The 25,924-nt window shown below is 47.0% G+C and overlaps 3 protein-coding genes across 3 annotated transcripts; all 3 read right to left on the bottom strand.

Moving 5' to 3' along the window:
- Nucleotides 1-2,863: 2,863 nt before the first annotated feature.
- On the bottom strand, nt 2,864-11,792 carry LOC136635633 (uncharacterized). The gene is made up of 4 exons (XM_066610881.1): nt 11,760-11,792; nt 10,615-10,745; nt 8,932-9,067; nt 2,864-4,327 (listed from the first exon to the last, which is right to left on the bottom strand). The coding sequence occupies exons 1-4, from the start codon at nt 11,790-11,792 to the stop codon at nt 2,864-2,866; spliced, it is 1,764 nt and encodes a 587-aa protein (XP_066466978.1).
- Nucleotides 11,793-12,361: 569 nt separating this feature from the next.
- LOC136635632 (beta-1,4-galactosyltransferase galt-1-like) lies at nt 12,362-13,657 on the bottom strand. Its single transcript, XM_066610880.1, has one exon. The coding sequence runs from the start codon at nt 13,655-13,657 to the stop codon at nt 12,362-12,364; it is 1,296 nt and encodes a 431-aa protein (XP_066466977.1).
- A 5,794-nt stretch (nt 13,658-19,451) lies between these two features.
- On the bottom strand, nt 19,452-23,996 carry LOC136635631 (uncharacterized). The gene is made up of 2 exons (XM_066610879.1): nt 23,962-23,996; nt 19,452-20,790 (listed from the first exon to the last, which is right to left on the bottom strand). The coding sequence occupies exons 1-2, from the start codon at nt 23,994-23,996 to the stop codon at nt 19,452-19,454; spliced, it is 1,374 nt and encodes a 457-aa protein (XP_066466976.1).
- Nucleotides 23,997-25,924: the final 1,928 nt, after the last annotated feature.

Raw genomic sequence — 25,924 nt, 5'->3', positions numbered from 1 at the left:
TATCATGGCCAATAAGAGTCATCTCACCCAGCATGTTGTTTCCAAAAGTGACCAGTCAGATGCGCCTTACTACAAGTAGGGTCTGAGAGCCAGCCTTCCCTGGTTACCTCTCAGCTGCTGGTACCTGAAGGTATACTGCACCTGAAGAGGGAGGCTCGACTTAGCATGAATGGCTAATAGCTAGTAATAGCATGTCTTTGGGAATGTGACCTTCAGTTAGCTAGTCTAGTTGTTCAGTAATGTCACTCTCTGTTCACTAGGCCACAAGTCAATGGCACATTCCTGGGGCATTTGGTGGGCCGCTGTGAGATACAGGAAGCTGGACTAGATGGGCCTATGGCCTGATCCAGTGGGGCTGTTGTTATGTTCTTAAACTACAATTCCCAGGAGGCCTTGCAGGTCTTGTTATCTGTTGTGCTCCCTGGGGCATTTGGTGGGCCGCTGTGAGATACAGGAAGCTGGACTAGATGGGCCTATGGCCTGATCCAGTGGGGTTGTTCTTATGTTCACATTGTGCAAACACTGGCTCTCTCTGGGCTGAAATTACAGCCAGTCAATTTCCCTGGATGGCTCCAAGTCTTAAAAAAAAAAAAAAAAAGTCCCTCCACCCCATTCATAGTTTCACATCTGGTATGTCTTCTCCCTGTATGCAGCCCTGAAATCTTTTGACATATTTTCCTAAACAGAGTAGTCTGAGATACTACCCAGGTGCGGGCACTATGAGAGCCTTCTTCTGTACACGCAGGCTTGTAGCCAACCAGGACACAACCCAACGTAGATATGCAGGGCGTGGGCACCTGGAAGGGAAAGCTGATGCAACGCACAAGTCAGTTCTTTGGAAATTTTGGTAAGCTTCCTCCAGGTCTAAGAACCTGGTCCAGAACTGTTGTCTCAGTCAGGAGTCACACCCATGTTCCAAAACAGCGCGTGACTCTCCCTGAAACATAGACTGCGTGGGCACAGGTGTTAGCAGGTATGCACTGAGAATGGGGGAAAAACTATTTTGCACATTCTAAAAAGGCCTATCAGGTGACAGGCCTCCCCCTTGTTGATGATGTCATGCTTCAGGTATGACAGTCACACACACACAAAATCCCCCCCCGCCCCCAACCTTTTTAATCATTATCATCCACTGATCCTATTGGAGAATCCAGGTTCTGGTAAATGCCCAGCATGAGTTTCTTTGAATTTGGGAGGTGGCGGGGTGGAATGGTAAGGCTTCACCACTGCCACCCTCAAGGGGATTTTCTTGGTCCATAGAGGCCCCTGCACTGCAGCTTTAATCCACTGTCAATGCACTTCTATTCACTGTTGTTGGCAACCTTCAGTCTCGAAAGACTGGTATCGCGCTCTGAATGGTGGCTCTGGAACAGCGTCTAGTGTGGCTGAAAAGGCCGATTCGGGAGTGACAATCCCTTCCGCACTGGGAGCAAGTGCAGTCTGTCCCTGGTCTGTCTCCCTGGCTATGGGGCTTCCTTCTCTGCCTCTTTGCCTCAGACTGTTGGCCAAGTGTCTCTTCAAACTGGGAAAGGCCACGCTGCACAGCCTGCCTCCAAGCGGGCCGCTGAGCACTTCTGTTACCCCACGGCATTTAGGAAAGGGGCAGGCAATAAGGCACCTTGCTCCAAACCTAATGCCAGCTCTCAGCAGCCTTGCCCATACAAGCAAGGATGAACATGGAGGGAGAAGAGTTGGGGGGCTTAGAGCATCTAGAGGTGGGGGCTGGTCGGGCAGTTGTCCCTTCTCAACTGGGTGACATGGAAAAACTTGCAGCCTTTTGGTCTTCAGGGATTTCGACTTGATGGGGAGCTGGACTGACTCTTAACAGTGTATGCTGGCCCTTCCCATTTGTGGGGGAGATAATGCTCTTTGGCTGAAAACTTCCTGCGCAAGACCAGCTGGCCCCTGTCCCAGGGTCAAAATTTCTTACTTTTCAATTTCAAAAATTTCAACTTTTTATCTTCCTTCTACTGTACCTATCCCAGGGTGTCAAACCCAAACTCCCCTAGCAATATGTTAAGCAAAACATACGATATGATCTATGATAGCAAAACATAAATACCCAATGAACTTGGCCGGCGCGCAACTCAGATTGTGTTCTCTTGTCATGTCCAGTAACAAATGTATTAAGTACAAGATGCAAAGCAAGCAGAAAACCTGTAAATATTTCGCCGCCTACAAAGGCAATGACTTGGAGATCCATTTGCCACTAAGTGCTCTGTTTCTGGAGATCACGTATACAAAGGCAATATAATGTTTTCGCAGTCATAGGAAGCTGGCTTACTCTGAATACCCTCTGCACTGATCCACCCAGCTTAGTATTGGCAACACATCATGGATGCAGCTCTCTGCGGGTTTCAGAGAGGAATTTGTCTCTGCCCTAGCCAGAGATTTGGGGGATTGACCTTGAGATCGGCTGCACACACCCAACCACCTTCTCTCTTGTTCCTTGGTTGGTATTCTCAGGAAGCCCAATGGATATCTGTTGGGGGGGGAGGGGTATCCTTTTCCCAGCCTGCATGCCCAGCCCAGATAAACAATAAGAGTACAAGCTGCAAGAGAGGACATTCTGGGTTGTACATCAGGGAGGAACTCTTGATGGTCAGGGCAGTTGGCAGTGGAACAGATTGCCGAGGGAAGTGGTGGACACTCCCTCACTGGCGACCTTCCAGCAGAGGCTCAAAAGTACCCGCTGGAGATGCTCTAGGAGAATTTCCTGCTGCAGGCAGGGGGTTGGACTAGATCACCTTCATGGTCCCTTCACTCTATGATTCCGTATGTCAGAATCGTTTTGTTACTCCTTTCTCTATACATATGGAAAAGCTGTCCTCCCTGTATCACACAGTTTGTGTCCTCACCGCATTCAAGGGGGGCTATTAACCTTTCCTGGGCTTGTTGCTTTTTCGTATTGCAAAGGCATTTCCTGCAGCACTTTGTTAACAGCTTGGAACAGAGACGAGTTGTATCTCCAGAGCGTTGTGTCCTTAATCAGCGCTTCTTTGGCCAAGTGTGGCTGGAAAGGTGTCCTGCAGTGGTAGACCATCGCAATCTCCATTGGAACATCTACGCTTTCTCCCAACCCGTGGAGGACGGAGTGGACGGAGGTCTGGACCACTTTCCTCGGGTCGACGATCATTTTCCTTGGGTTGATGACCTCCTTCCTATCTGGTTCTCGGAGAACGTGCTGCAGGATGTTAACCCCGGGAACCGCATCCCAAGACGGTACGTCCGTAGTGGCAAACACATTGTTAGGAAAGACGTGGTTCTCAAAGAGGAAGACACCGGCCTGTGGATTTTGCTCCTGAAGGCTCCGCATCAAGGTTTTCCAGTCTGGATACTGAACAGGTAGTATAATTTCATCAACGTCATTAAGCAACACATATCTGCTCTTGTACATATTCCGATAGACGCAGTCATTCAAGGCTGCAATCTGTCCATAGTATCCAATCTGCGTCCCATTTCTCGTGAACTGCCATTCAGTAGAAACATTCAGGAAGGACGTGATGGGCCAGGGGATTACCTCTACAGTCCCTTCTGCTGCGTAAAACTCCAGGACATTCTCCATCAGGGGGCTGCAGCTGGTCTTATAGATCACCACCTTCTGGACCCCAAGGAGCTTATACATTTCCACGCTCTGGACAAATTGCAAGACATTGTTGTAGCCTCCAAACATGGTGGAGATGCACACGGTAAATTCCACAGGGTAGGTCTCGGTTTGGCGGTTTCTTATCTCAAACCACAACGCTTGGTTGGGACTCTCTTGATGCTGGCGCAGGGCCACGTAGCGAGGTTCACAGCCTGCCGTTTCCAAGCAGAGGAAGTCTGCTGTGGCATAGGGGAATCCGAATCGATCTGAATGAATATTGATCACGGCCTTCGAGACGTAGGCTTTGTCCCTGGCAGAGCAGCAAAACCAGCAGTGAAATTGCCTGACTTCCTCATGATGCACGATCCCTATGATCCGCGTCATGGTCTCTATCCTGTAATCCACGTAAGCGGCAATGACAAAGGTTCTGTTGTCACTCAAGGCCGAGATCGAACTGTTGGCAGTCCTCCCTTTGCAGACATCTTTCCCTCTCTGCATGATTCTTTTGGGTAGGGAAGAATTATTCTGGGTCCAGAAATAGGGAAGTGTCAGAACGAAAGAAAAACCTAACAGACAGAAGGCCGCGGCCAGGTGCATTTTCCTTCTAAGACGGACCATTTCCAAGGGGGCCACCACACCAGCCCGTCCCACAGCTGAGCCCTGTAGCACAGAGAAGTCACTGTAAGTGGGTGAACTTGGAGGAAAAAGCAAGTAACTCTTGTCACAGTATGCAAAGTATATCTAGAATCAAATAACCCAATGAAGCATGATAATATGTTATCTATAACCAACCAAGCACAAATACCTTGCACTTTTGTCTGGTCCAGGACCAAATGGTTGGCAACCTTCAGTCTCGAAAGACTATGGTAGAAGCCTACAGCACCCAGTATTCCCAGGCGGTCTCCCATCCAAGTACTAACCAGGCCTGTCCCTGCTTAGCTTCCGAGATCATGGTATAAGCCTGCAGCGCCCGGTATTCCCAGGCGGTCTCCCATCCAAGTACTAACCAGGCCTGACCCTGCTCAGCTTCCGAGATCAGACAAGATCAGGCATGTGCATCGTGGATGAAAGTCCAAAATGGATAAACGTCAAAGCAGGGCCTGATTGAGCTTGCAAATTTATTTGGGCCAGCAAAGACCATAAATAACAAATCATAGAAACACACGCAAATGCACGTGAAATCTAAATAAACAGAAAGTTTTGTTCTGCCGCTCCCTCCTGCCCGTAGATCGCACCTCCAGATCACACCCCAGCCCCCAAATTTGCCTGCTCCCGGTCCTCTCCTTGCCAACATCCATCTCCTTCCTGCTCTCGGTCCTTTGACAAGGCACAGGGTGGGAGGATGGAAGTGGGAGAGGAGTGGAGACTGCCTAACTCAAGTGGCTGCCCCTCACCTACCCACTGTGCCTTTTCAAACTGCCAGGCTGTTCCCCTCAAATGCTGCCAGTTCTGTTTCCCTGATGTTCAAGCAAGTTCTTTTGCCAGAGGAGATAAACGATTCTATCAAAAACTGGAATAGATCATCACAATTGAATTTAAGTTAAAAGAAAAAAAAAAAACAACAACACACCTTACCAGTCTCGAGAGAGTAAATGGTTTCCTAAGACTCCAATTATGCATATAATTTATCTTCCCGCTTGGAGGAACAGCTTGGTCGAAGCCCATCAGCTGTTGTTTCTACCGGTGCTTTAATCAATAACAAGGAAAATTTCCACGTCTTTGATCTGTCCCCCCCCCCCTTTTCCTTCCACCTTCAGGCCCCCATTTTTAAGCTGCCAAAGTAATTTGGAGAAGCCTGGAGCCGATACGGAACCCCTGTTTACTGCCACTGCCTCTTGCATCACATGCCCACCACACCTCTGGCAAGGTGCCATCAGGGCTGGACCGCTGGGAATGTTTCACGGAAGAAGATGCTATCTGGCCCCACAGGGAAGACACCGTAAAACAAGTTGCCTGATTGAAAGCAAATTAGGCAAAGTGTACTAGCAGAACATGAAGAGAATAGACTGGGGCAAACTGTGGGTTGGGACTCACTGGTGGGTTGCTACCTGATTTTTGGTGGGTCCCCAAAGGGCGATGGAAAGATCAGATAACAAATTGCCCCCAGGCCTTTCAAAAATCAGATAGTGTTGGTGCTAATTACCCTGCAAAGAGCACAGCTCCTGTAGTTTGCAAGCATATGTATATATAGGGAGATAAACGTTTGAGGGGCTTTCCTTTTTGTTGTTATTATAAATAAATAACATAATATTTATTTCTGGATCTCCTTTTTTAAAAGTCTGGTAAACCTAGGTGGGTCCCGCTAGAGTGTCATTTTAAAAAGTGGGTCCTGGTTCAAAAAGTTTGGGAACTACTGGACCCCGGCATTGCTCGAGCCACAAGACAGGCTCCAGGAGAAAAGAGTCTGCTCTTTTAAGGATCCACTCTGGTGTCTTTCCCACTTGTAGCTGGAAATGTCAGAGGCCTGATCTGGGAATTTCTGCAGGCAAAGCATTTGGTCTGTCACTGATCTATCTATGAACCCTTTGCATAAATGGATATCTGAAGCTGCCCTTTTACAGAGCTAGGACCCCATTAAGAACATAAGAAGAGCCCCGTTGGATCAGGCCAAAGGCCCATCTAGTCCAGCTTCCTGGATCTCACAGTGGCCCACCAAATGCCCCAGGGAGCACACAAGACAGCAAGAGACCTGCATCCTGGTGCCCTCCCTTGTCAGATGAACATAAGAAGAGCCCCGCTGGATCAGGCCAAAGGCCCATCTAGTCCAGCTTCCTGTATCTCACAGTGGCCCACCAAATGCCCCAGGGAGCACACAAGACAGCAAGAGACCTGCATCCTGGTGCCCTCCCTTGTCAGAGGAACATAAGAAGAGCCCCGCTGGATCAGGCCAAAGGCCCATCTAGTCCAGCTTCCTGGATCTCACAGTGGCCCACCAAATGCCTCAGGGAGCACACAAGACAGCAAGAGACCTGCATCCTGGTGCCCTCCCTTGTCAGATGAACATAAGAGCCCCGCTGGATCAGGCCAAAGGCCCATCTAGTCCAGCTTCCTGTATCTCACAGTGGCCCACCAAATGCCCCAGGGAGCACACAAGACAGCAAGAGACCTGCATCCTGGTGCCCTCCCTTGTCAGATGAACATAAGAAGAGCCCCGCTGGATCAGGCCAAAGGCCCATCTAGTCCAGCTTCCTGGATCTCACAGTGGCTCACTCACTCAGCCCTGCCTGCATGCCCAGGGGTCCAGACAGAGGTACTTCCCAGCTCCCCGTTGTCTTGTATGCTAGGACCTGAACTCAGTACTTGGCTTCTACATGCAAAGCATGTTAGTTACCGCAGAGTGCCGGGGGCGGGGGGTCCTCACTGAGAAGATAAAGTAAAGAAAGAATCCTTTGCCCTGACAACTAGCTTTCTACATGCAGGGAATCATGTTGCTGTTGTGTTTAACCGTTATGTGACCCACTCCTGCTCTCTGAAGTAGTGCAGCCCAGATACAGATGCCTTTTTTTTCCCCTTCAGGGAGAGGGATGGCTGGATAATAACAGCCCTCAGTATTTATATAATGCCTCTTTACTGTGTTGCAACAACCCCATAAGGTGAGTATTTGTAGTCGCAGAACCCCTGGAGAAGGTCACAGGTTCCGTCGCTAGCGGATTCTCTGGATAGGGCTGGGAAAGTCTCCCTTCCGGAGAAACGCTGCCTGTTGGTGCTGATGAAACTGAACAGGGTGGACCAAGGGGTCTGACTCGGTATGAGACAACTTCCCTTTGGGAACCAGAAGTAGCACTTTTTCAGCCTTAATGGCCATTTTGAAGCCCGCAGAGAAAGCAGCCGGATGCACATGACCTCTGCAAGCTTCAGAAAGCTCTTCAGTGGTGACCAGAGCACAGTTCTGGTCGCCTTCGGAGGGTTTAAAGGGGCCGAAACCATGAACTTCATTATCCGTGGTTTTCCGTATCTGTGGGGGTCCGAGAATGGATCCCTCGCAGATACCGAGGCCTCACCTGAACAGGTTTCAGCCCAAGTATCTACTAGGTCAGTGGTCTTCAGCCTTTTTTGGTGCCATGACCCCAATAAACAGAGTGCTATCTCTCTCTCAGTGCAATCCTAGGTATATCTACTCAGAAGCAAAACCCACTGGATTCAATGAGGCTTACTCCCAGAAAAATGTGTACAGGATTGCAGCCTCTTTCTCTCTCACGCACTCACACACACACAAAGCAAAGCGACATTCACAGAGCCCATCAATGAGTGTAAAAACAGCATTTAGCAATAAAGGTGACAATGAACGCTACCTGCTATCGCCTCCAGTCACTCAGGAGTACTAGGTTTTTACCCCCTGGTTGTTTTCCCAGGCACGTGGAAAGAGCAGCCGTGCTTTAGCAATAGGACAAGTTATCCTTCACTCTGCCCCCAGGAGTTTTGGGGAAGTCGTCGGACCTGGAGCTCTGCTCTTTGCTGTTGGCAACTCTGCAATCCAAATATCATCGCTCGTCGGTCTGAGAAGGGGAATGAGGGAAGGCAAGAGAGCCCGGCGATGGGGCACAGCACATCCAAACCCTCCAGCGGTAGAAGCTAGCATGACATAAGGCGGAAGGTTTCTGGCTGAACAAGTTTTTCTCGCCCTGGCTGTGGTACTTTGAAGGCAATGGTGACCTTGCAGAGAGTGAGGAGTAGATGCTCAAGGCTTCTGGTTTTTAAAAACACCTGGGGGAAGCAGGTAGAAGGTGGTGAAGGGGGGAGCGGGGACCCCGCCGTCATCCCCCGTTCTTGGAAAAGGTTACTTAGAATCTTGGAGTCGGGTACCATGGTACACGGATGATACCAAGTTTTGTTCCTCCTTTCCATGGAATCCAGGTGTGACTCTGGATTTCCCAAACAGGAGTGAGTGATGATGAGTGAGTGATGAGTTCAACAAGGGCAGGTAAACCAAAGCTCAGCCCAGGCAGGACGGACTGCCCTCTCTGGTGGTCCATGGGGGAACGCTTGCTTGGCGAGACACTAGAGAGATTGAAGGCGATCATCTCCCCCCCCCCCGAGACTTTGTGGACCACCCCCTCAGAGTCTTGTGGACCACCTGTGGTTCAAGTAAGGGAAGTAACCCTGCGATGGTGCTCTGCCGGTGCTAACCTTCGCAAACACGTCTGCAACAGTAGTGGGGGCAGTAAGCCAGCGCGCTGATTGGGCTGTAAGGTATCTTGAAGAGTCCCATTCCCAAAAGCTGAGATTACAGTCTGAGGTCATTCTCCAGGTGTCCCCATATTTGGGTGGTGACTGAGGAAAGGATCTTTTTGGTGGTTGTCCCCCCCCCCATCTTTAGAATTCTGTCCCCAAAAAGCATTGCTTACAATCTGAGGTATATGGGGGATTCTTTGGGCTTCAGCCTGGGATTTGCCTTGTCGATTTACACAGACCCTCCTTCGCAAACGTTTCCCCATCCCTTTTAGCCCAGGGAAAGCCAGCACGGGGGTGGTTAAGAGGTACCTGGGAAAGCAAAGGAATATACGGCTTCTCCATCATCAAGGCCTAGATTGGGATCTCTGTCTGCAGAGTGTATGCTGTTCACCAAACCTGTTCTGGATTTCAACACTTTGTTGCTTACTCAATACAGACAAAGCCTCTGCAGAAGCTTCAGCCAAGACACTTGCCAATTGTTAAGAAATAACAGCGCAGTAACAACCGAACAAGAGAGCCTATGAGATTCTTTCTCACCACTTAGTTTCTACAGCCCGCCCACTCAGAGGAGTGGGGCACATGGGGCAAGATCTCTAGATCAGATGATGTGTGTATCATTACAAAAAGCATAGGAAGTTGCCTTACACCAAGTTAAACCACAGGTTTATTTAGTTCTGTATTGGTTTCGGATATGTCTTTTCCCCTCTGTGCCTGGAGACAGAACCTGGTGTCTAAGAGCATAAGAAGAGCCCTGCAGGATCAGGCCAAAGGCCCATCTAGTCCAGCTTCCTGTGTCTCACAGTGGCCCACCAGATCCCTCAAGGAGCACATAAGACAATAAGCGACCTGCACCCTGGTGCCCTCCCTTGCATCTGACATAGCCCATTTCTACGTAAAATCAGGAGGCTGCACATACGCATCATGGCTTGTAACCTGTGATGCACTATCCCTCCATCAATCTCTCCAACCCCGTTTCAAAGGCATCTAGGTCAGATGCCATCACCACACCCTGTGGCAAGGAGTTCCACAGAACAATCACACACTGGGTCAAGAAATACGTTCTTTTTGTCTGTTCTAACTCTCCCGACGCTCAATTTTAGAGGATGTTCCCTGGTTCCAGTGTTGCGCAAGAGGGAAAAGAGCATCCCTCTATCCATTCCATGCATAATTTATATGCTCAATTATGTCCCCCCTCAGGCACCTTTTTCTCTGGACTAAAGAGCCCCAAACACTGTAGCCTTTCATCATAAGAGAGGTTCCTCAGCCTACTAATCATTTTGGTTGCTCTCTTCTGCACACCTGTTCCAGAACAAGCAGGACATGCTCTGAACCACTTTGCTCAGCCCCTCTCCCTTCTGAAGACACGACCCCTGCAGCAGGGGTGTCAAACTCGTTTCGTGCAGTGGGTTGCACAGCGTACATGATGTTATGCCATAAATTAGGAAGTGATGCCATTAAGCAGGTCATGAACAGGAATTTTCTAGACAGGGGAGAACCCAATTATCACGCAGACTGCCCTTTCGGGAGGGACACCTCAGCGCAGCTCAGCAGCTGATGGAGGTGCTGGGAGAGCCTGAGGGCTGCATAAAGAACTTCCGGGGGCTGCATCCAGCCCCCCAAGCCTTATGTTTGACATTCCTCCCCTATAGCATGGACTTGCTTGGAAATCTGACCCAATGCTCCGTCACACCGAAAGCATGAATTGCAACCCCGCAAGGACAAGCCAGTTATTACACACAGCCCAAGAGGTTTGAGCAACTTGGCCTCTGTGGATGGGATGCAAACAATGGAAACCTCTTTTGTTTCGGCAGGTGTTTGCCCTGTCGGCATGGCTGGCTCATGCTATTCTTGATTACTTATGCTGCTGCTGCTGCTGTCGTCTCAGGGCCAAAACAGATGAGACGTTAAATTTAGCTGACAGCTGATCAGGGATTGGAGTCAGCAGGAAGCCTGCTACTGAATGCAGTGTGGCCGCGATGTCTAGCAGCTGTTGCAAGAAAGAAGCTTGCAAAGTTAACAATGAAGAAAGAAATGGTGGAGAGAGGAAGTGGCGCAGGGAGACAGGACTGCTGGGATGGAGTGCGTCCTCTCCCTACTACCTCTTTCCTTCGCCCCTCTCATCCAGGAATCTGCCCCAGGATCTGCCATTGGCGGTGTAGGTTGGCATCCCCTCAAGGTCTGGCATCCAGGACAATGTACCCCTCTGCCTTAGCTACGCCACTGGCTGGGATGAGCAGCAGTGGCATGTCGGAACTGCAGGGGCCAGCCACTGCCTCCGAGAGTTGAAGCAGCTGGTGGTGGTGGTGAGCACCCCTGCCGCGGTGCCGCCTTGCCTCAACAGGCCAGTTAGTGGGACAGCCGCGGCTAACTGCATGGGTGGTACCAAACGCAGACAATTGCAAGATGGCAACGCTCTCTGCTTGGGAGTTGCCGTGGGGATGCAGGTGCCTGATCCTTGCTGCTAGAGTTCTCTGTTGCCTTACAGAGGAGGACCTTCAACTACCATGAACAGCAGCTCACAAAAATGCAGGGAGGGAGAACCACCGGAGGGCAAGCGCCACCTAGACTCTGGAGCTCACCCTGCCAGAAAAGCAGCTTTTTTTTTTTTTTTTCCTTAAACCAGATTTGCAGAACCTTGTGGCTACATCCAGTTATGGAGAAGGCTTCAGGAGTCAACCTCGAGGCAAAATTCGGAGCCGGAGTCCCTAAGGCAGTTCACGGCTGAACACAGTCACGTTCTGGCAACTCCTGCGATGCCGCTGGAACCAACCGTATTGGCCTCTGCCTTTCCATTGGACCATTTCAGCGACGTGGAGAGAGGGGATCTGCTGCATGGGTAACAGCCTATCCTCCATACCTACTTTACCCAGGCTTTGCACACTGGAGAGGACACTCTGTTCCAGAACCACCATTCAGAGCGTGACACCATAGTCTTTGAGACTGAAGGATGCCAACAGTAAACATTATCCTGACTTGGTTTTAAAGTTTCATTTTTACTAACCTTTTCTAAAACAGTTTCACAACCAATCTCCATTCCCCCAACCCCCCCATTCCCACAGTCAGAAATAGCTCAAGCACTCCCACGGTAAGCAACTTACTACGACAGGAACTTATTTCAAATATAGAAGCTTTATATTTAACTGGTTTGTCACGATTTAATGGCTCTAATGTGTTACTGGGCTTCCCTAATTTTCTTTTTAATATAGCCATACCTCTTCTTTTTTTTTAATTCTGTCTTGGAATTACACTGAATTGCCTACGTGCAAAAAATAACCACGGTCAGAAGGGAAAACGGTTCACAAATGCTATCGTTAGTTCTTCACCAATAATTTGCACGACTTCCTCCAACCCTTGAAAGCAAAACCATGGGCTGATCAGAAACTGGACAATCAACATATGGGTTCTTGCAGGGGCCTATATGATCGTTCGTCTTCCAATTTACCTCCTTAGAGAAAAGTTACCCATATATGATGTGGTCGTGGTGATGCTTCTTTAACATCACCGTAAGAGCACTAAATTTACCTTGCCTGTGACTCCACCTGAGCGAACAGTCTAGCAACGGTCCGAAAAATAGTCACACCTGTCATTGCTTTACTCGGTAGGTTACAACACTGTTTGTTGTAGAACATGATTGACATTTTCAATCAGTGACACGTTATATCTCCAGATGGTGGGGTCCTCAATCAGGGACTCCCGAGGCAGTGTTGCTTGCAGGGGGATCCGACAATGATAGACCAAGGCGACATCCTTCTTTACGTGAACCTGGTGCCAGCCGTATGTTTTGAGCACAGAGTGGATAGATGTCTGGCTCACTTTCCGTGGGTCAACAATCATTTTACTAGGATTCATGATGTGCTTCCTATCCGGCTCCCGGATGACGTGCTCTAGGATGTTAATTCCAGGGACTGAACTCCAAGAGGAGATGTTGACCAGACTGATGGGGGTGAATATTGTTTTAGGAAAGATGTGGTTCTCGAAGACGAATATTCCGCTTCTGGGATTCTGCTTCTGCAGTTCCCGCATCATGGTTTGCCAGTTCCAGTGCTTAACTGGGAGGATAATTTCATCAATGTCATTGAGGAGCACATACCTCGACTTATACATGTTGCGATAGACACAGTCATTTAAGGCTGTGATCTGTCCGTAGTAGCCAATGTCTTTGGCATCCATTGAGTGATGCCAGTAAGAGGAAACACTGAGGTATGAATCAATCGGCCAAGGGATTATCTCCACCGTCCCTTCCGTGACGTAGAAGTCCAGCACCTTTTCCATCAGCTGGCTGCAGCTGTTTTTGTAAATCACAACTTTATCCACCCCAAGGATTTTATACATCTCCATGCTTTGAATGAACTGCAAGATGTTGTTGTATTCCCCATACATGGGGGAGACGCACACCGTAAATTGCACCGGGGAGTCTGTGGCTTCACGGTTTTTTATTTCAAACAGGGGCAGCTGGTCCACCTTGTCCACGGCAGAGCCGAGTATCGACACATATCTTGGCTGGCAGTTCTTTGGTTCCTGACAATACAAGTCGGTGGCACCATACGGGAAACCAAATCGATCGTCATGGATGTCGATTTCAGCCTTAGTGACCTGCACTTTACCGTCAGGTGTACAGCAGAACCGGCAGTACAGTTGCTGGACATCCTTGTGGTGGGCTATCCCGATCAGCCGTGTCGCATTCCTGTAGTTCCTTCTGTTGTCAAAGTACGCAGCGACGATAAAGGCTCTGTTACTTTTTAAGGGTGTGATGGTGCCGCTGGCAGGAGTTCCGCTGCAGAGATGGACTACTGATGTTGGCACAGGAGAGGTGTTTCTTATCTGGAGGTAGGAGAATGTGATTACTGTCAAAGTGAACACAGCAGCCACCAGGTGCAATCTTTTTGAATAGCGAGCCATCTCTGCTTCCCATAAAGTTAGCTCTGGGGTGGAACATCATACAGCTTCTCTGCAAGTAGAGAGGGGGGCAAAAACACCAAGAGTCAGAGAGCAAATTCTGGAGCTGTGCCTTTGATGGCCTTACAGGTGACTACTGCTCTTTTGCTTTTAGTGGTTCCTACCAGACGTAGGCAAATCAAGGAACCAGAGGTTTGGATACAGCTCATGAGGGTCTCCAGTCTGGTCCTACAACTGCTCTCATTCATAAATTACAATCAGATTCGTCTTCTGTGCATGCACACAACACACACACTACCCAAATGTAGGAGTCGCCTCTCATGTGCAGGACCCAATCCTATCCAATTATGCAGCTGCAATGCAGCCCTGAGGTAAAGGAACATATATTCTCTTACATTGAGTAGGCCTCTGTGCCCTGCTCCCCCACCCCACAGAATGCAGCACATGCCCCGTTGGCACGGTTGTATTGGTGCTAGAAAGTTGGATAGGATTAGGCCCGCAGTGTTGTTAGGTGTGCATGCATGGAAGGAGGTTAGAGGAGCCTGCCAACCAATTGACTGTGTCTGGACTGAGCCAGAGCAGATCTGTCTAGGACCTGGGCAGATTTTTAAAAACTGGCTGTAAATGAGAGAACGAAAAAAGAAAACTTTCCATTTTCGTCCCCAGAACTCCTTCTGTTTCAATATGAACGCTGCTCAAATAAATTTCTACCCAACGTTGCATAAATGCAACAGGAACCAAATGTGTACACCGGTGGGCCGGGCAAAAATGGGTTAAAAAAAGATGAATGCAATTGTTTTGCTTGTTTGTTTTGCAGAGCTGGACTTAAAAAATGTTTTTTTCCAGTTCATTAGCAGGCTAATTTCTATTCCCTATCATGGCCTGCGAGCCAAGAAGTTTGTCACTCTCCCTCCTTGGGCTTTACACTGTGATTTTGTCTGGTTTGGTGAGTGTTGCCAGACACCCTGGGAGTTTGCATCCTGAAGGTCAGGATATAAATGTTTTAAAAACAAATGAACCCAGATCTCTCTTGGGCAGGATCCTCCGGGGATTTCCAAAATTATGTCATGCCAAAAAAAACCCCCAAAAACTCCAGGAATAGATTTTGCAGGAGTGCGATCATCCCCTAATTGGGGATGTCATGTGGGGAGATCACAAGACTTCCACCCCTTACATTTTCCAGCCCTGAGAAGGGCCAAGACAGCATTCCCCACCCCAACCAATTAACCTCTACCTCACTGCCTCCTAAGAAAACTGCAAAAAGCTGGAGAAACAGGGCCAATTGCATGCAAGCTGGACCTATGTCCTGATGCCTACTATAGATCTTACCCTGTTGCATTTGCTTCCACTGCTCCCTGGGATCTCAACAGCACTTGAAAATTCCCAGAGCTTACCTCCTGCGGCCTGAACGCAACCTTACCCCATTGGCACTCCCTGGCTGTGTGCTCAGAAAATGCCTGCAGGAACTAAGGAACTCTGGGACTTCTGGAGAGGTCATGTTGCATCTAGACAGGACATGTTCACTGCAAAAAAAGTTCCAGGACTTTCCTCTCTCTCTCTCTCTCTCTCTCTGGGCCTCGACCTACAGTCAGCTGGGCTGTCTTGGGTGTTGCTCGTTCTGTTCCAAGACTACTTCATATCAATTCCAGTAAAGAATGCAGGGAGCTAGTCACCCCAGTTCCCTAAAAGAACAAGGGCCCAATCCTATCCAACTTTCCAGTGCTGCTACAGCTGCAATGCAGCCCCAAGTTAAGGGAACAAACAATCCCTTACCTTGAAGAGGCCTCCATGACTGCCCCCCCCACTGCAGGATGCAGCGCACACTCCGTAGGCATGGCTACATCGGATTGGGCCCTAAGTTTGCAAGAACATACCTGAGCCTCAATGTTTACCTGCTCGCAGCAATGAACTCGGCAGGTCAAGCCATGCCCAATGTCCATCATTTGGAAACTTTTCTGTCATCGGAAAGCAGGATGTCGATAGCCTTAATAATAAGAGACAGCAACCGTTACCCTGCACATGCCCAATCTTGTCTGATCTTGGAAGCTAAGCAGGGTCAGGCCTGGTTAGTACTTGGATGGGAGACCACCTGGGAATACTGGGTGCTCTAGGCTTATACCATAGTCTTTCGAGACTGAAGGTTGCCAACCAACCAACCAATTTTAAAGAAATAATTGTTTTTCCCTTGTCAAATAGCAACTGGGAAAGGGTGTTCCAGACCTGGAGCATGTCAGGGGGCAAGGTTCAAGCCCCACTCCCCAGTCCTGATCCTCCCAGTGTCCCAGTCCAGCTTTTGGTAAACATTTCATAGAAGCGTACATGTAAAAATAACACAGTCTGACTTACAAAGATATTTCTGAAATTCTGATTGAAAAGCAGGAAAGACAAGTTCAGCCCCCTGGATACATCCACAGTTCCTGTGTCCCACCACCCAGGTGCAGAGGAATTCCTATGAGACTTCCATACTAATTTATTTAATGCATTTGCCCTGAGCTGCTTCCCACTAATTCTGGGCAGCGTTACGTGGCTCTGCCCACCACATTTATCTCACAACAAGCCTGCAAGATAGGCTAGTCTGAGAAAGAGGCTGAACAGTCCAATCCTAAGCTGCACCGGTGCAGCTGGCACCCAAAATTTCCATATTTCAGAATATTCCTTATTTTTGAATTCAGGGTTAAAGGCTACTCAACCTTTAATTATAGTCGTGCTACACAGGCTGACTTTACGAGCAAAAAACATTTGATTTTATTCAGCATGGTGGGAAAAAAAAAGATCTGAACAGGTTGCTGATTCGCTTTCTGGAAAGAGGGAGAGTTAACAAATATGGATAAACTACAAATCAAAAAAATATGCATGGGAGTTGCATCTAGATGTTTAATGATTCAACTCTCTGCTTGCAGCAGTTAATTAGAGAAACCGGTTCATTACAACCCTCCTTTACTTAAGCCACGCAACTGAACAGTCCCCAATGAAGCTCTCGTTTGTTTAAATGTCCCAAATTTGCTGCCCCACCTTCTCTGCCTTAACTATTCCTTAAAAATATTATCGGACTTGAGAAGGTCCAACACTCGTAGAATCATAGAGCTGGAAGGGACAAAATACGTAGGTCATCTAGTCCAACCTCCTTCCTGTAGCAGAAAATCCTCCTAGAGTATCTCCAGAAGGTGCTGGTCGAAGCTCTGCTTGAAGATCTCCAGTGAGGGAGAGTCTACCACCTCCCTCGGCAATCTGTTCCACTGCCAAACCGCCCTCACTGTCAGGAATTTTTTCCTGACGTCCAATCAGAATCTCTTATCTTACAGTTTGTACCTGTTGAATCTAGTTCTGCTTTCAGAGGTAGTTGGGAACAAATTTGTCCCTTCTTCCATATGACACCCTTTAGGTTGAAGAGCATTTGAAGAGCACTATCATATCCTCTCTCAACTTCTCTTCTCCAGGCTAAACATCCCATGTTCCCTCAACCTTTCTATGTAGGGCTTGTTCTCCAGCTATCTTATCATCCTGGTCGCTCTCTTCTGAACCCACTCCAGTTTGGCTGCCTCTTTCTTAAAGTGCGGTGCCCGGAATTGGACAAGTACTCCAGGTGAGGTCTAACCGGTGCACAGTAAAGCAGAACCACGACTTCTCGTGACTTGGAAGCTACGGTTCTACTAACGCACGCTAAAATTGCATTCACCTTCTTTGTAGCTGGAATACACTTGGAATAAAGACACATAAACGGTGCTTTCAGCACTTCTAACTTTGGAAAACACTTAAAATCCGAGAAAAAAAATAAAACCATTTCCACCCACCTCTAGTTATAAACAAGTGAGTGGATTCATTTCCCCAGTGGGTCCGTTCCTTATCTGCTCTAAGCAAGTGTGTGGGTTTGTCTTCAAAAGATTGGGAAACAATATCCCATCTTTCTCCAAAGCAAAGAGTTAGTAATGGAAGAACTACATCACGGAGTAACTACATTACTCCCAGGTAAGTGTGGGCAGGACTGCAGCCACTATTGTTTTATAAAGCAGCATGTTTTAAGGTCAGGTATTGTGGTTATTTCCCCTCCCCCCCATAATGTGAAATTGACTTGTGGCACCATAAAGACAGTCGGGATCCAATCCTATCCAACTTTCCAGCACTGATGCAGCCACGCCAACATCAGCTTTAGGGTTCTTAGTGTTTTCTTTCCTGCCACTTATTTCTACTGCTGTAGTGAATGATATCTGTGCATATGACTATCTTCCCAAGCTTTTTCAACTGGCAGCTCCCTTGACCTACTGGGTCTTTGGCTATGGCTCCAATCCAATATTAGGGCTACAATTCTATATATTCTATAGGGTGATGGGTGTTTTTTGCAAAGATTTCATGGCTCCCCTGGCTGGTTTCTAAATGTCTAACCAGTGGTTCCCAAATTTTTTTGACTGGTGGCTTCCTTGACCTACTGGGTCACTGGCTGCGGCTCTCCATTTGGGCTACAATCCTATATACGGTGTATAGGGTGACGGGTTTTGGGAACCACTGTTCGGGAACCACTGAAGGAACCAATTTCTCTCTCTGAATTTTCAACTTAAAATCACAAGTGGTCAACAACCAAATTAGCTGTCCCTCCTAATACACCCCCTGGAGAGAAGGGCTTTTACCTTGGCACGCTGTAATGTGACCCCCTCTAATGACTTGCATGGCAGATTTAGAAATGCCTCCAGGGAAGAGCGTTTATGTTGCTGCAATTTAGGCGAAGTAGAATCATCCACACACATCATGTTGCACTGTCCCAGATATCAAGTACTAAGGCAGCAATTTCTCTCTCCCTTGCTCCATTCCAAAACAGGGCATTCTGAGAAAGATATAATTCAATTCCTTCTAGCAGGTGATGTAGAACATACAACCCTCTCAGTCTCACAGTTCTTAAATTTGAGTATCCTGAATCGAGCCAAGCTTTCTGTACCAAGTAATCACTGAGTAGGCTACATTCTGGCAAGATCCGCAGAGTAACTGACTGTTTCTGTCTTTTAAATAATTCATGTTTGTTTGTAAAATGTAATGTACGTTGTATCTGTCTGTACACATAGGTGTGCACTGATACATATATTTGTGTACTATTTAGGTTTATCCTCTCTACGATTTCTGTACAGAGTTTTCACCTATCAAATGTTTATGCCAAATAAAGGTTTTGTTGACTGACTGACTGACTGACTGACAATTTCTCCCCAGGAGTGAAAAAATGTAATATATCATGGTTGCCCAGACATTCTGCCTTTCTTCAATTTAGTTGTAATGAGCCTGTGCTGCTCCCAAATGTCACGACACTTGTGAATGTTTGAGGACAGCAAGAACACAGATGGAATGGGGGGGAAAAGGTTATAGCCAGATGAGCAAGCAAGCACCTTGCAGCCTAGAATGGAAACTAAGAATCTAATGAAAACTAATGAAAACAAGTTCACTTCCTGTGGCCTGCTTTCTGTTGCTTTTATTCTCGGCTGCTTGCCTGCTCACCTGGAACCGCAGATAACCGGATCCATGGACAGCGTGGGATGGCTGTATTTTGGATTTTCACTGAACAATTTTAATTTCATTGAACATAGAGAATTCTAAACTAAACATTTTACAGCTACATTATGATTCATCTTGATTCTTCCAACACTTGGAATTCAGGGTGGTTCGTCCTTGCAGTCCATAGTCCTAACATTGCTTTAGAGTTAAGTCCCCTGGGTTCACCAACCAGGTATAGCATACCCAACATCAACATCAGAACACTGTTTTATACAGTGACTCCCGCTCAGTGAGTTATTTAGCAATTCTCAACTTGGTCTCAACATTACTCTTTTGCAAACACTGTTCGCTGTAAAACCCTGTTGACGTTCTCAATGAGTGACACGTTATATCTCCAGATGGTGGTGTCCTTAATCAGGAACTCCCGAGCCAGTGCTGCTTTCAGGGGGACCCGGACATGAAAGACCAAGGCAACATCGATCGGAACTCTGATGCTGCCCCCGTATGATTTGAGAACAGAATGGACTGAAGTCTGAATCACTTTTGTAGGGTCAACAATCATTTTACAAGGATTTAGTAGGTGTTCATCCGGCTCCCGGATGACGTGCTCTAGGATGTTAATTCCAGGGACTGAACTCCAAGAGGAGATGTTGACCGAACTGATAGGGGTGAAAATTGTTTTGGGAAAGATGTGGTTCTCGAAGACGAACACCCCACTTCCTGGATTCTGCTTCTGCAGTTCCCGCATCATGGTTTGCCAGTTCCAGTGCTTAACTGGGAGGATAATTTCATCAATGTCATTGAGAAGCACATACCTCGACTTATACATGTTGCGATAGACACAGTCATTTAAGGCTGTGATCTGTCCGTAGTAGCCAATGTCTCTGGCATCCAAGGAATGATGCCAGTAAGAGGAAACACTGAGGTATGAATCAATCGGCCAAGGGATTATCTCCACCGTCCCTTCTGCGACATAAAAATCCAGCACCTTTTCCATCAGCTGGCTGCAGCTGTTTTTGTAAATCACAACTTTATCTACGCCAAGGATTTTATACATCTCCATGCTTTGAATGAACTGCAAGATGTTGTTGTATTCCCCATGCATGGGGGAGATGCACACTGTGAATTGCACCGGGGAGTCTGTGACTTCACGGTTTTTTATTTCAAACAGGGGCAGCTGGTCCATCTTGTCCACAGCAGAGCTGAGTATCGACACATATCTTGGCTGGCAGTACTTTGGTTCCTGACAATACAAGTCGGTGGCACCATACGGGAAACCAAATCGATCCGAATGGACATCAATTTCAGCCTTAGTGACCTGCTCTTTACCGTCAGGTGTACAGCAGAACCGGCAATACAGTTGCTGGACATCCTCGTGGTGGGCTATCCCGATCAGCCTTGTCGCTTTCCTTCCGTTTGTTCTTTGGTCAACATATGCAGCAATTATAAAGGCTTTACTACCTTTTACAGGTGTGATGGTACCATTGGCAGGTGCACCCCTGCAAGGGTTGCTCTCTAGCTTTAAAATGATAATGTTTTTTCTTGTCTGGAGGTAGGAAAGGGTTATTATGGAAAACAGCGTTAAAATGGCAACCAACAGGAACAGTCTGTTTGACTTCTCCGGTTCCATAGAGTCAGCTCGATGGTGGAAAAACTGTGTTCCGCTAATGGAGAGAAAAAAGCACACATCAGAGAGGGAGAAAACTGAACTGGTGCTTTCAATGACTTTGCAGCACACATCATCGAAAGATTTTGTCTTTCTCCACAACAGTCACTAAAGACAGGTAAGAATTAATCATCACAAACAAAACCCACAAAAGAAGCACCTGCCCTCTCACACAAAGCACAGCCTGCAGGGGTGGATTTTGTGTTTTTAGGGACAACGAAACAAAGTAGATCTAACAGGTGATGTGTGCCCACACAGGTTTAAAATAGCACATTCCCCACACTGAATGAGGTTTGTTTTTGGGGGGTGGGCTGGGTGTCGTTCTAGTATAGTTCTAGGGTATAGTTCTAAAAGCATTCCACACATTAGCCTTTAAGACTACACTCGTCACAAACTGGCATCCTAAACAAGGTGTACACGTTCAAGAAAAGCCCCGGTTCAGGAAAGGGTGACACATAGAACATGGGAAATAAGTTCTGTAAGAGAAAGAGGAAAGAAGTTGTATAAAGGAAACAAATGGGGCATGTTTTAGACTTGACAAAAGAAGATTGTAGAGGATGTGAGGGATTTAAAAGCATTCTTCAAATCCTCCAAATCCCCTCAAATCCTTCTTTCCCAGGAGAGGGCACTGCTGTCCTGGAGTGTCTACAGGGCTTGAGTTACAGAAGGCTTACTTTGGTTGAACATTAGGAGAAGTGTATTAATTGTGATATTAATTGGTGGCCTGCAGGGTCCCCCTCCAACTATATGGTGTTTAGATGAGCGGAACAGCCCTTCAACCAGATCAGACTAGCCTGACCTAGAGATGCAAAGGATTGAACCTGCCACTTTCTGCATGACCAACAGGTCTTTCTGCATGACCAACAGGTCTTAAGCTATGGGACTCTTCACATATGCAGGCTGTAGGTTGAGTCAGACCATTTGTTTCTCTAGTTCAGTACTGGCTGCATGTTTTGCCAAATCCCAATCCACTGGGCCTTGTAAACCAGTCCAATCAATCAGAGTTGCCAATAAGCCAAGTTACAGTCCAAAGCCAAAGTCCAGTCACAGTCCAGTCTGATTCCCAATTCCATAAACCAAGTCAGTCAGTCTCCTCTCCTACCTCCAACCTGCACTCCTTCAAAACCCACCAAACCCTTTCTGCCTCAGGTGCTCCCTATATACCTGAGGGATCTCCTTATGCTCTAGTGGCTGCAGCTGTGCAGCACACCTCCAGCTACCACCTGGGCTTTAATCCTGCATTTACTCAGAGCAAGGGGCACTGTGGACACCACACCCTATCTCCTCGGTAGTATCTTCCGCAATTCCAATACACTGCACTGGCTGGAGATTCGAGAGAGGTCATAATGAATGTCCCTTGCCCAAACAGGACCACTCAGAAGGTATAACTGAGAATGGTGGATTTGGAGGGTTGCTGAGACTTGGGCCCAGACTACACGTGCAAAACCCCACATGGAAACCAGCATTTCCCATGATCACAGAGCAGGTTTGGGTGCAAAACCAACATGGGTTTCTTTATCCACTAGGTCCCATCCCCAAATGAATAAACAAAGTACCTTTTTCACTTCCTAAACCACATGGGTTTTGAAAGTATGGTTGGAAAGTGGCTGGCTGAGTCTTCAGAGGAAAAGAGATGGCGTTCTAAACAGTCTCCTGGGGAGAGTTTGCAGGATCAGGAAGTGTACTACCTCACTAGGGCAAGCCTCGCCCCTTCCAGATCCATGGGCCATTTGCTGTTCATTTGGAAATAAAAAAAAAAAATGCACCGTTTCTAAAATGTGTTCAGTTTTCTTCTGGGACCTGATTTGGATCTTTTGCAATAAAAGAATTGCTTCTTTTTATTTAATTTCTGGATGGTCTGACTGCTTTGGTTCAAGCAAAACTGCCTGAAACTGTTTGCCATATTTGGGTACTGTTTGCCAGCATTTGGGTACATAGAGCTGGAAACAAAAATACAAGTGTAGGTAACTGCGCAGGAGGCACTTTTCAAGAGTTGCTCCTCTTATATTTTACAAGGGCGGGGGGGGGGAGAGTAATCTGTCCCATTTAACACCAGCACAGTGTCTTTTCTAGTGGCTGTTTTTGCTGGTGTTATCTCTGCATCTTTTTAGGTTGTGAGCCATTTAATTAATTGATTTTGGCTGCAATCCTATCCACACTTTCCTGGGAGTAAACCCCATTGAACACAATGAGACTTACTTCTGAGTAGACAAGCTTAGGATCGGGCTCCCAGTCTGTAAACTGCTTTGTTAGTTTACAGTTAGCCGTCTCCTCTTATATGCAGGACCCAATCCTATCCAATTATGCAGCTGCAATGCAGCCCTGAGGTAAAGGAACTTATATTCCCTTACACTGAGTAGGCCTCTGTGCCCTGCTCCCCCACCCCACAGAATGCAGCACATGCCCCGTTGGCACGGTTGTATTGGCGCTAGAAAGTTGGATGGGATTAGGCCCAGTGTTGCTAGATCTGCATGCATGGAAGGAGGTTAGAGGAGCCTGCCAACCTGTGTCTGGACTGAGCCAGAGCAGATCTGTCTAGGACCTGGGCAGATTTTTAAAAACTGGCTGTAAATGAGAGAGTGAAAAAAGAAAACTTTCCATTTTCGTCCCCAGAACTCCTTCTGTCCCAATTAAATGCTGCTCAAATAAATTTCTACCCAACGCTGCATAAATGCAACAGGAACCAAATGTGTACACCTGTGGGCCGGGCAAAAATGGGTTAAAAAAAGATGAATGCAATTTTTTTTGTTTGTTTGTTTTGCAGAGCTGGACTTAAAAAAATGTTTATTCCAGTTCATTAGCAGGCTAAAAGCGGTATATAAATACTGTTAATAATAATAATAATAATAATAATAATAATAATAATAATAATAATAATATTCCCTATCATGGCCTGAGAGCCAAGACGTTTGTCACTCTCCCTCCTTGGGCTTCACACTGTGATTTTGTCTGGTTTGTTGAGTGTTGCCAGACACCCTGGGAGTTTGCATCCTGATCCTGCAGTGCAGCCTCAAGTTAAGGGAACTAACAATCCCTTTCCTTGAAGAGGCCTCCATGACTGCCCCCCCCACTGCAGGATGCAGCGCATACTCCGTAGGCATGGCTACATCGGCACTGCACAGGATTGGGCCCTAAGTTTGCAAGAACATACCTGAGCCTCAATGTTTACCTGCTCACAGCAATGAACTCGGCAGGTGAAGCCATGCCCAATGTCCATCATTTTGGAAACTTTTCTGTCATCGGAAAGCGGGATGTCGATAGCCTTAATAATAATTTTAAAGAAATAATTGTTTTTCCCTTGTCAAATTGCAACTGGGAAAGGGTGTTCCAGACCTGGAGTATGTCAGGGGGCAAGGTTAAAGCCCCACTCCCCAGTCTTGATCCTCACAGTGTCCCAATCCAGCTTTTGGTAAACATTTCATAGAAGCGTACATGTAAAAATAACACAGTTCTGACTTACAAAGATATTTCTGAAATTCGGATTGAAAAGGAAGAAAGACAAGTTCATCTCCCTGGATCCATCCACAGTTCCTGTGTCTCAGCACCCAGGTGCAGAAGAATTCCTATGAGACTTCCATACTCATTTATTTAATGCATTTGCCCTGCGCTGCTTCCCACTAATTCTGGGCGGCGTTACGTGGCTCTGCCCACCACATTTATCTCACAACAAGCCTGCAAGGTAGGCTAGACTGAGAAAGAGACTGAACAGTCCAATCCTAAGCTGCACCCAAAATTTCTAAGCAGCTGGCACCCAAAATTTCCATATTTCAGAATATTCCTTATTTTTGAATTCAGGGTTAAAGGCTACTCAACCTTTAATTATAGTCGTGCTACACAGACTGACTTTACGAGCAAAAAACATTTGATTTTATTCAGCATGGTGGGGAAAAAAAAGATCTGAACAGGTTGCTGATTCACCTTCTGGAAAGAGGGAGAGTTAACAAATATGGATAAACTACAAATCAACAAAAAAATATGCATTGGAGTTGCATCTAGATGTTTAATGTTTCAACTCTCTGCTTGTAGCAGTTAATTAGAGAAACCGGTTCACTACAACCCTCCTTTACTTAAGCCACGCAACTGAACAGTCCCCAATGAAGCTCTCATTTGCTTAAAGGTCCCAAAGTTGCTGCCCCACATTTTAAAGGAATAAACTTGACTAGAAGTGCTCTTTTTGTATGCCCATTTTTATTCACTAGGTGGCACCACGACTGCTTGTGCTCTCTCTTTGCGGAGTTTCTGCATCATAGGGCGGTAAATGGAAAGCAGGGCGTGCTGCTGGTCTGAGGGTATCAAAAGCCTCCTGGTCTGAGGGTATCAAAAGCCTCTGTGGCCATTTCTACTTATGCAGGTGCCACAGAGAACTGCATTTATTAACGTTTTATAAAAGCCAGCATCACAACCCAATTTCCCACCGTCCCAAATTGCTATTCCAACAGAGAAAAAAGATAATACTTTTTTTTTTTTTTAAAAGGATGCAAAACAAATACATTATTTTGAATCTATTTCAGTTCAAATTTAATGGGCGTTCCTCTCTATTAAAAGCGGTCGCAAGTTTTATTTCATAATCCCACAGCTTCCTTTTGCTTAGTACAAACTTCTTGGGTTGGTCAGTTTCATAGTTTTCAGCTACTAATACCTGGTGGCCTAACTGCTTTCATAGGGTTCGTTTTGGGGCAAGATCTGTGAAAAATTACACAACAAGAAGTGCTATAGTTTTCACATTTATTATTATCGGGGGGGGGGACGACGACTACCTTCTCTGCCTTAACTATTCCTTAAAAATATTATCGGACTTGAGAAGGTCCAACACTCGTAGAATCATAGAGCTGGAAGGGACAAAATACGTAGGTCATCTAGTCCAACCTCCTTCCTGTAGCAGAAAATCCTCCTAGAGTATCTCCAGAAGGTGCTGGTCGAAGCTCTGCTTGAAGATCTCCAGTGAGGGAGAGTCTACCACCTCCCTCGGCAATCTGTTCCACTGCCAAACCGCCCTCACCGTCAGGAATATTTTCCTGACGTCCAATCAGAATCTCTTATCTTACAGTTTGTACCTGTTGAATCTAGTTCTGCTTTCAGAGGTAGTTGGGAACAAATTTGTCCCTTCTTCCATATGACACCCTTTAGGTTGA

Source organism: Tiliqua scincoides, chromosome 16 (genome assembly GCF_035046505.1).
Source record: "Tiliqua scincoides isolate rTilSci1 chromosome 16, rTilSci1.hap2, whole genome shotgun sequence".
Taxonomy (NCBI): domain Eukaryota; kingdom Metazoa; phylum Chordata; class Lepidosauria; order Squamata; family Scincidae; genus Tiliqua; species Tiliqua scincoides.
The sequence above is the reverse complement of the archived record's forward strand: the minus strand, read 5'-3'. Positions and strand labels throughout refer to the sequence as shown.

Bases quoted from the DNA above. Each gene is read 5' to 3' on its own strand.
- LOC136635633 (XM_066610881.1), bottom strand. From the start codon at position 11,792: ATGGAGATTGGTTGTGAAACTGTTTTAGAAAAG. The intron at 10,746-11,759 runs GTTAGTAAAAAT...TTCTTGCAACAG, and splicing joins GTGAAACTGTTTTAGAAAAG to CTGCTAGACATCGCGGCCAC. The intron at 4,328-8,931 runs GTAAGCAATGCT...ATTTGATTCTAG, and splicing joins TCCCCCATATACCTCAGATT to ATATACTTTGCATACTGTGA.
- LOC136635632 (XM_066610880.1), bottom strand. From the start codon at position 13,657: ATGGCTCGCTATTCAAAAAGATTGCACCTGGTGGCTGCTGTGTTCACT.
- LOC136635631 (XM_066610879.1), bottom strand. From the start codon at position 23,996: ATGGCTTCACCTGCCGAGTTCATTGCTGTGAGCAG. The intron at 20,791-23,961 runs GTAAACATTGAG...TCTCTCCATTAG, and splicing joins GAGTTCATTGCTGTGAGCAG to CGGAACACAGTTTTTCCACC.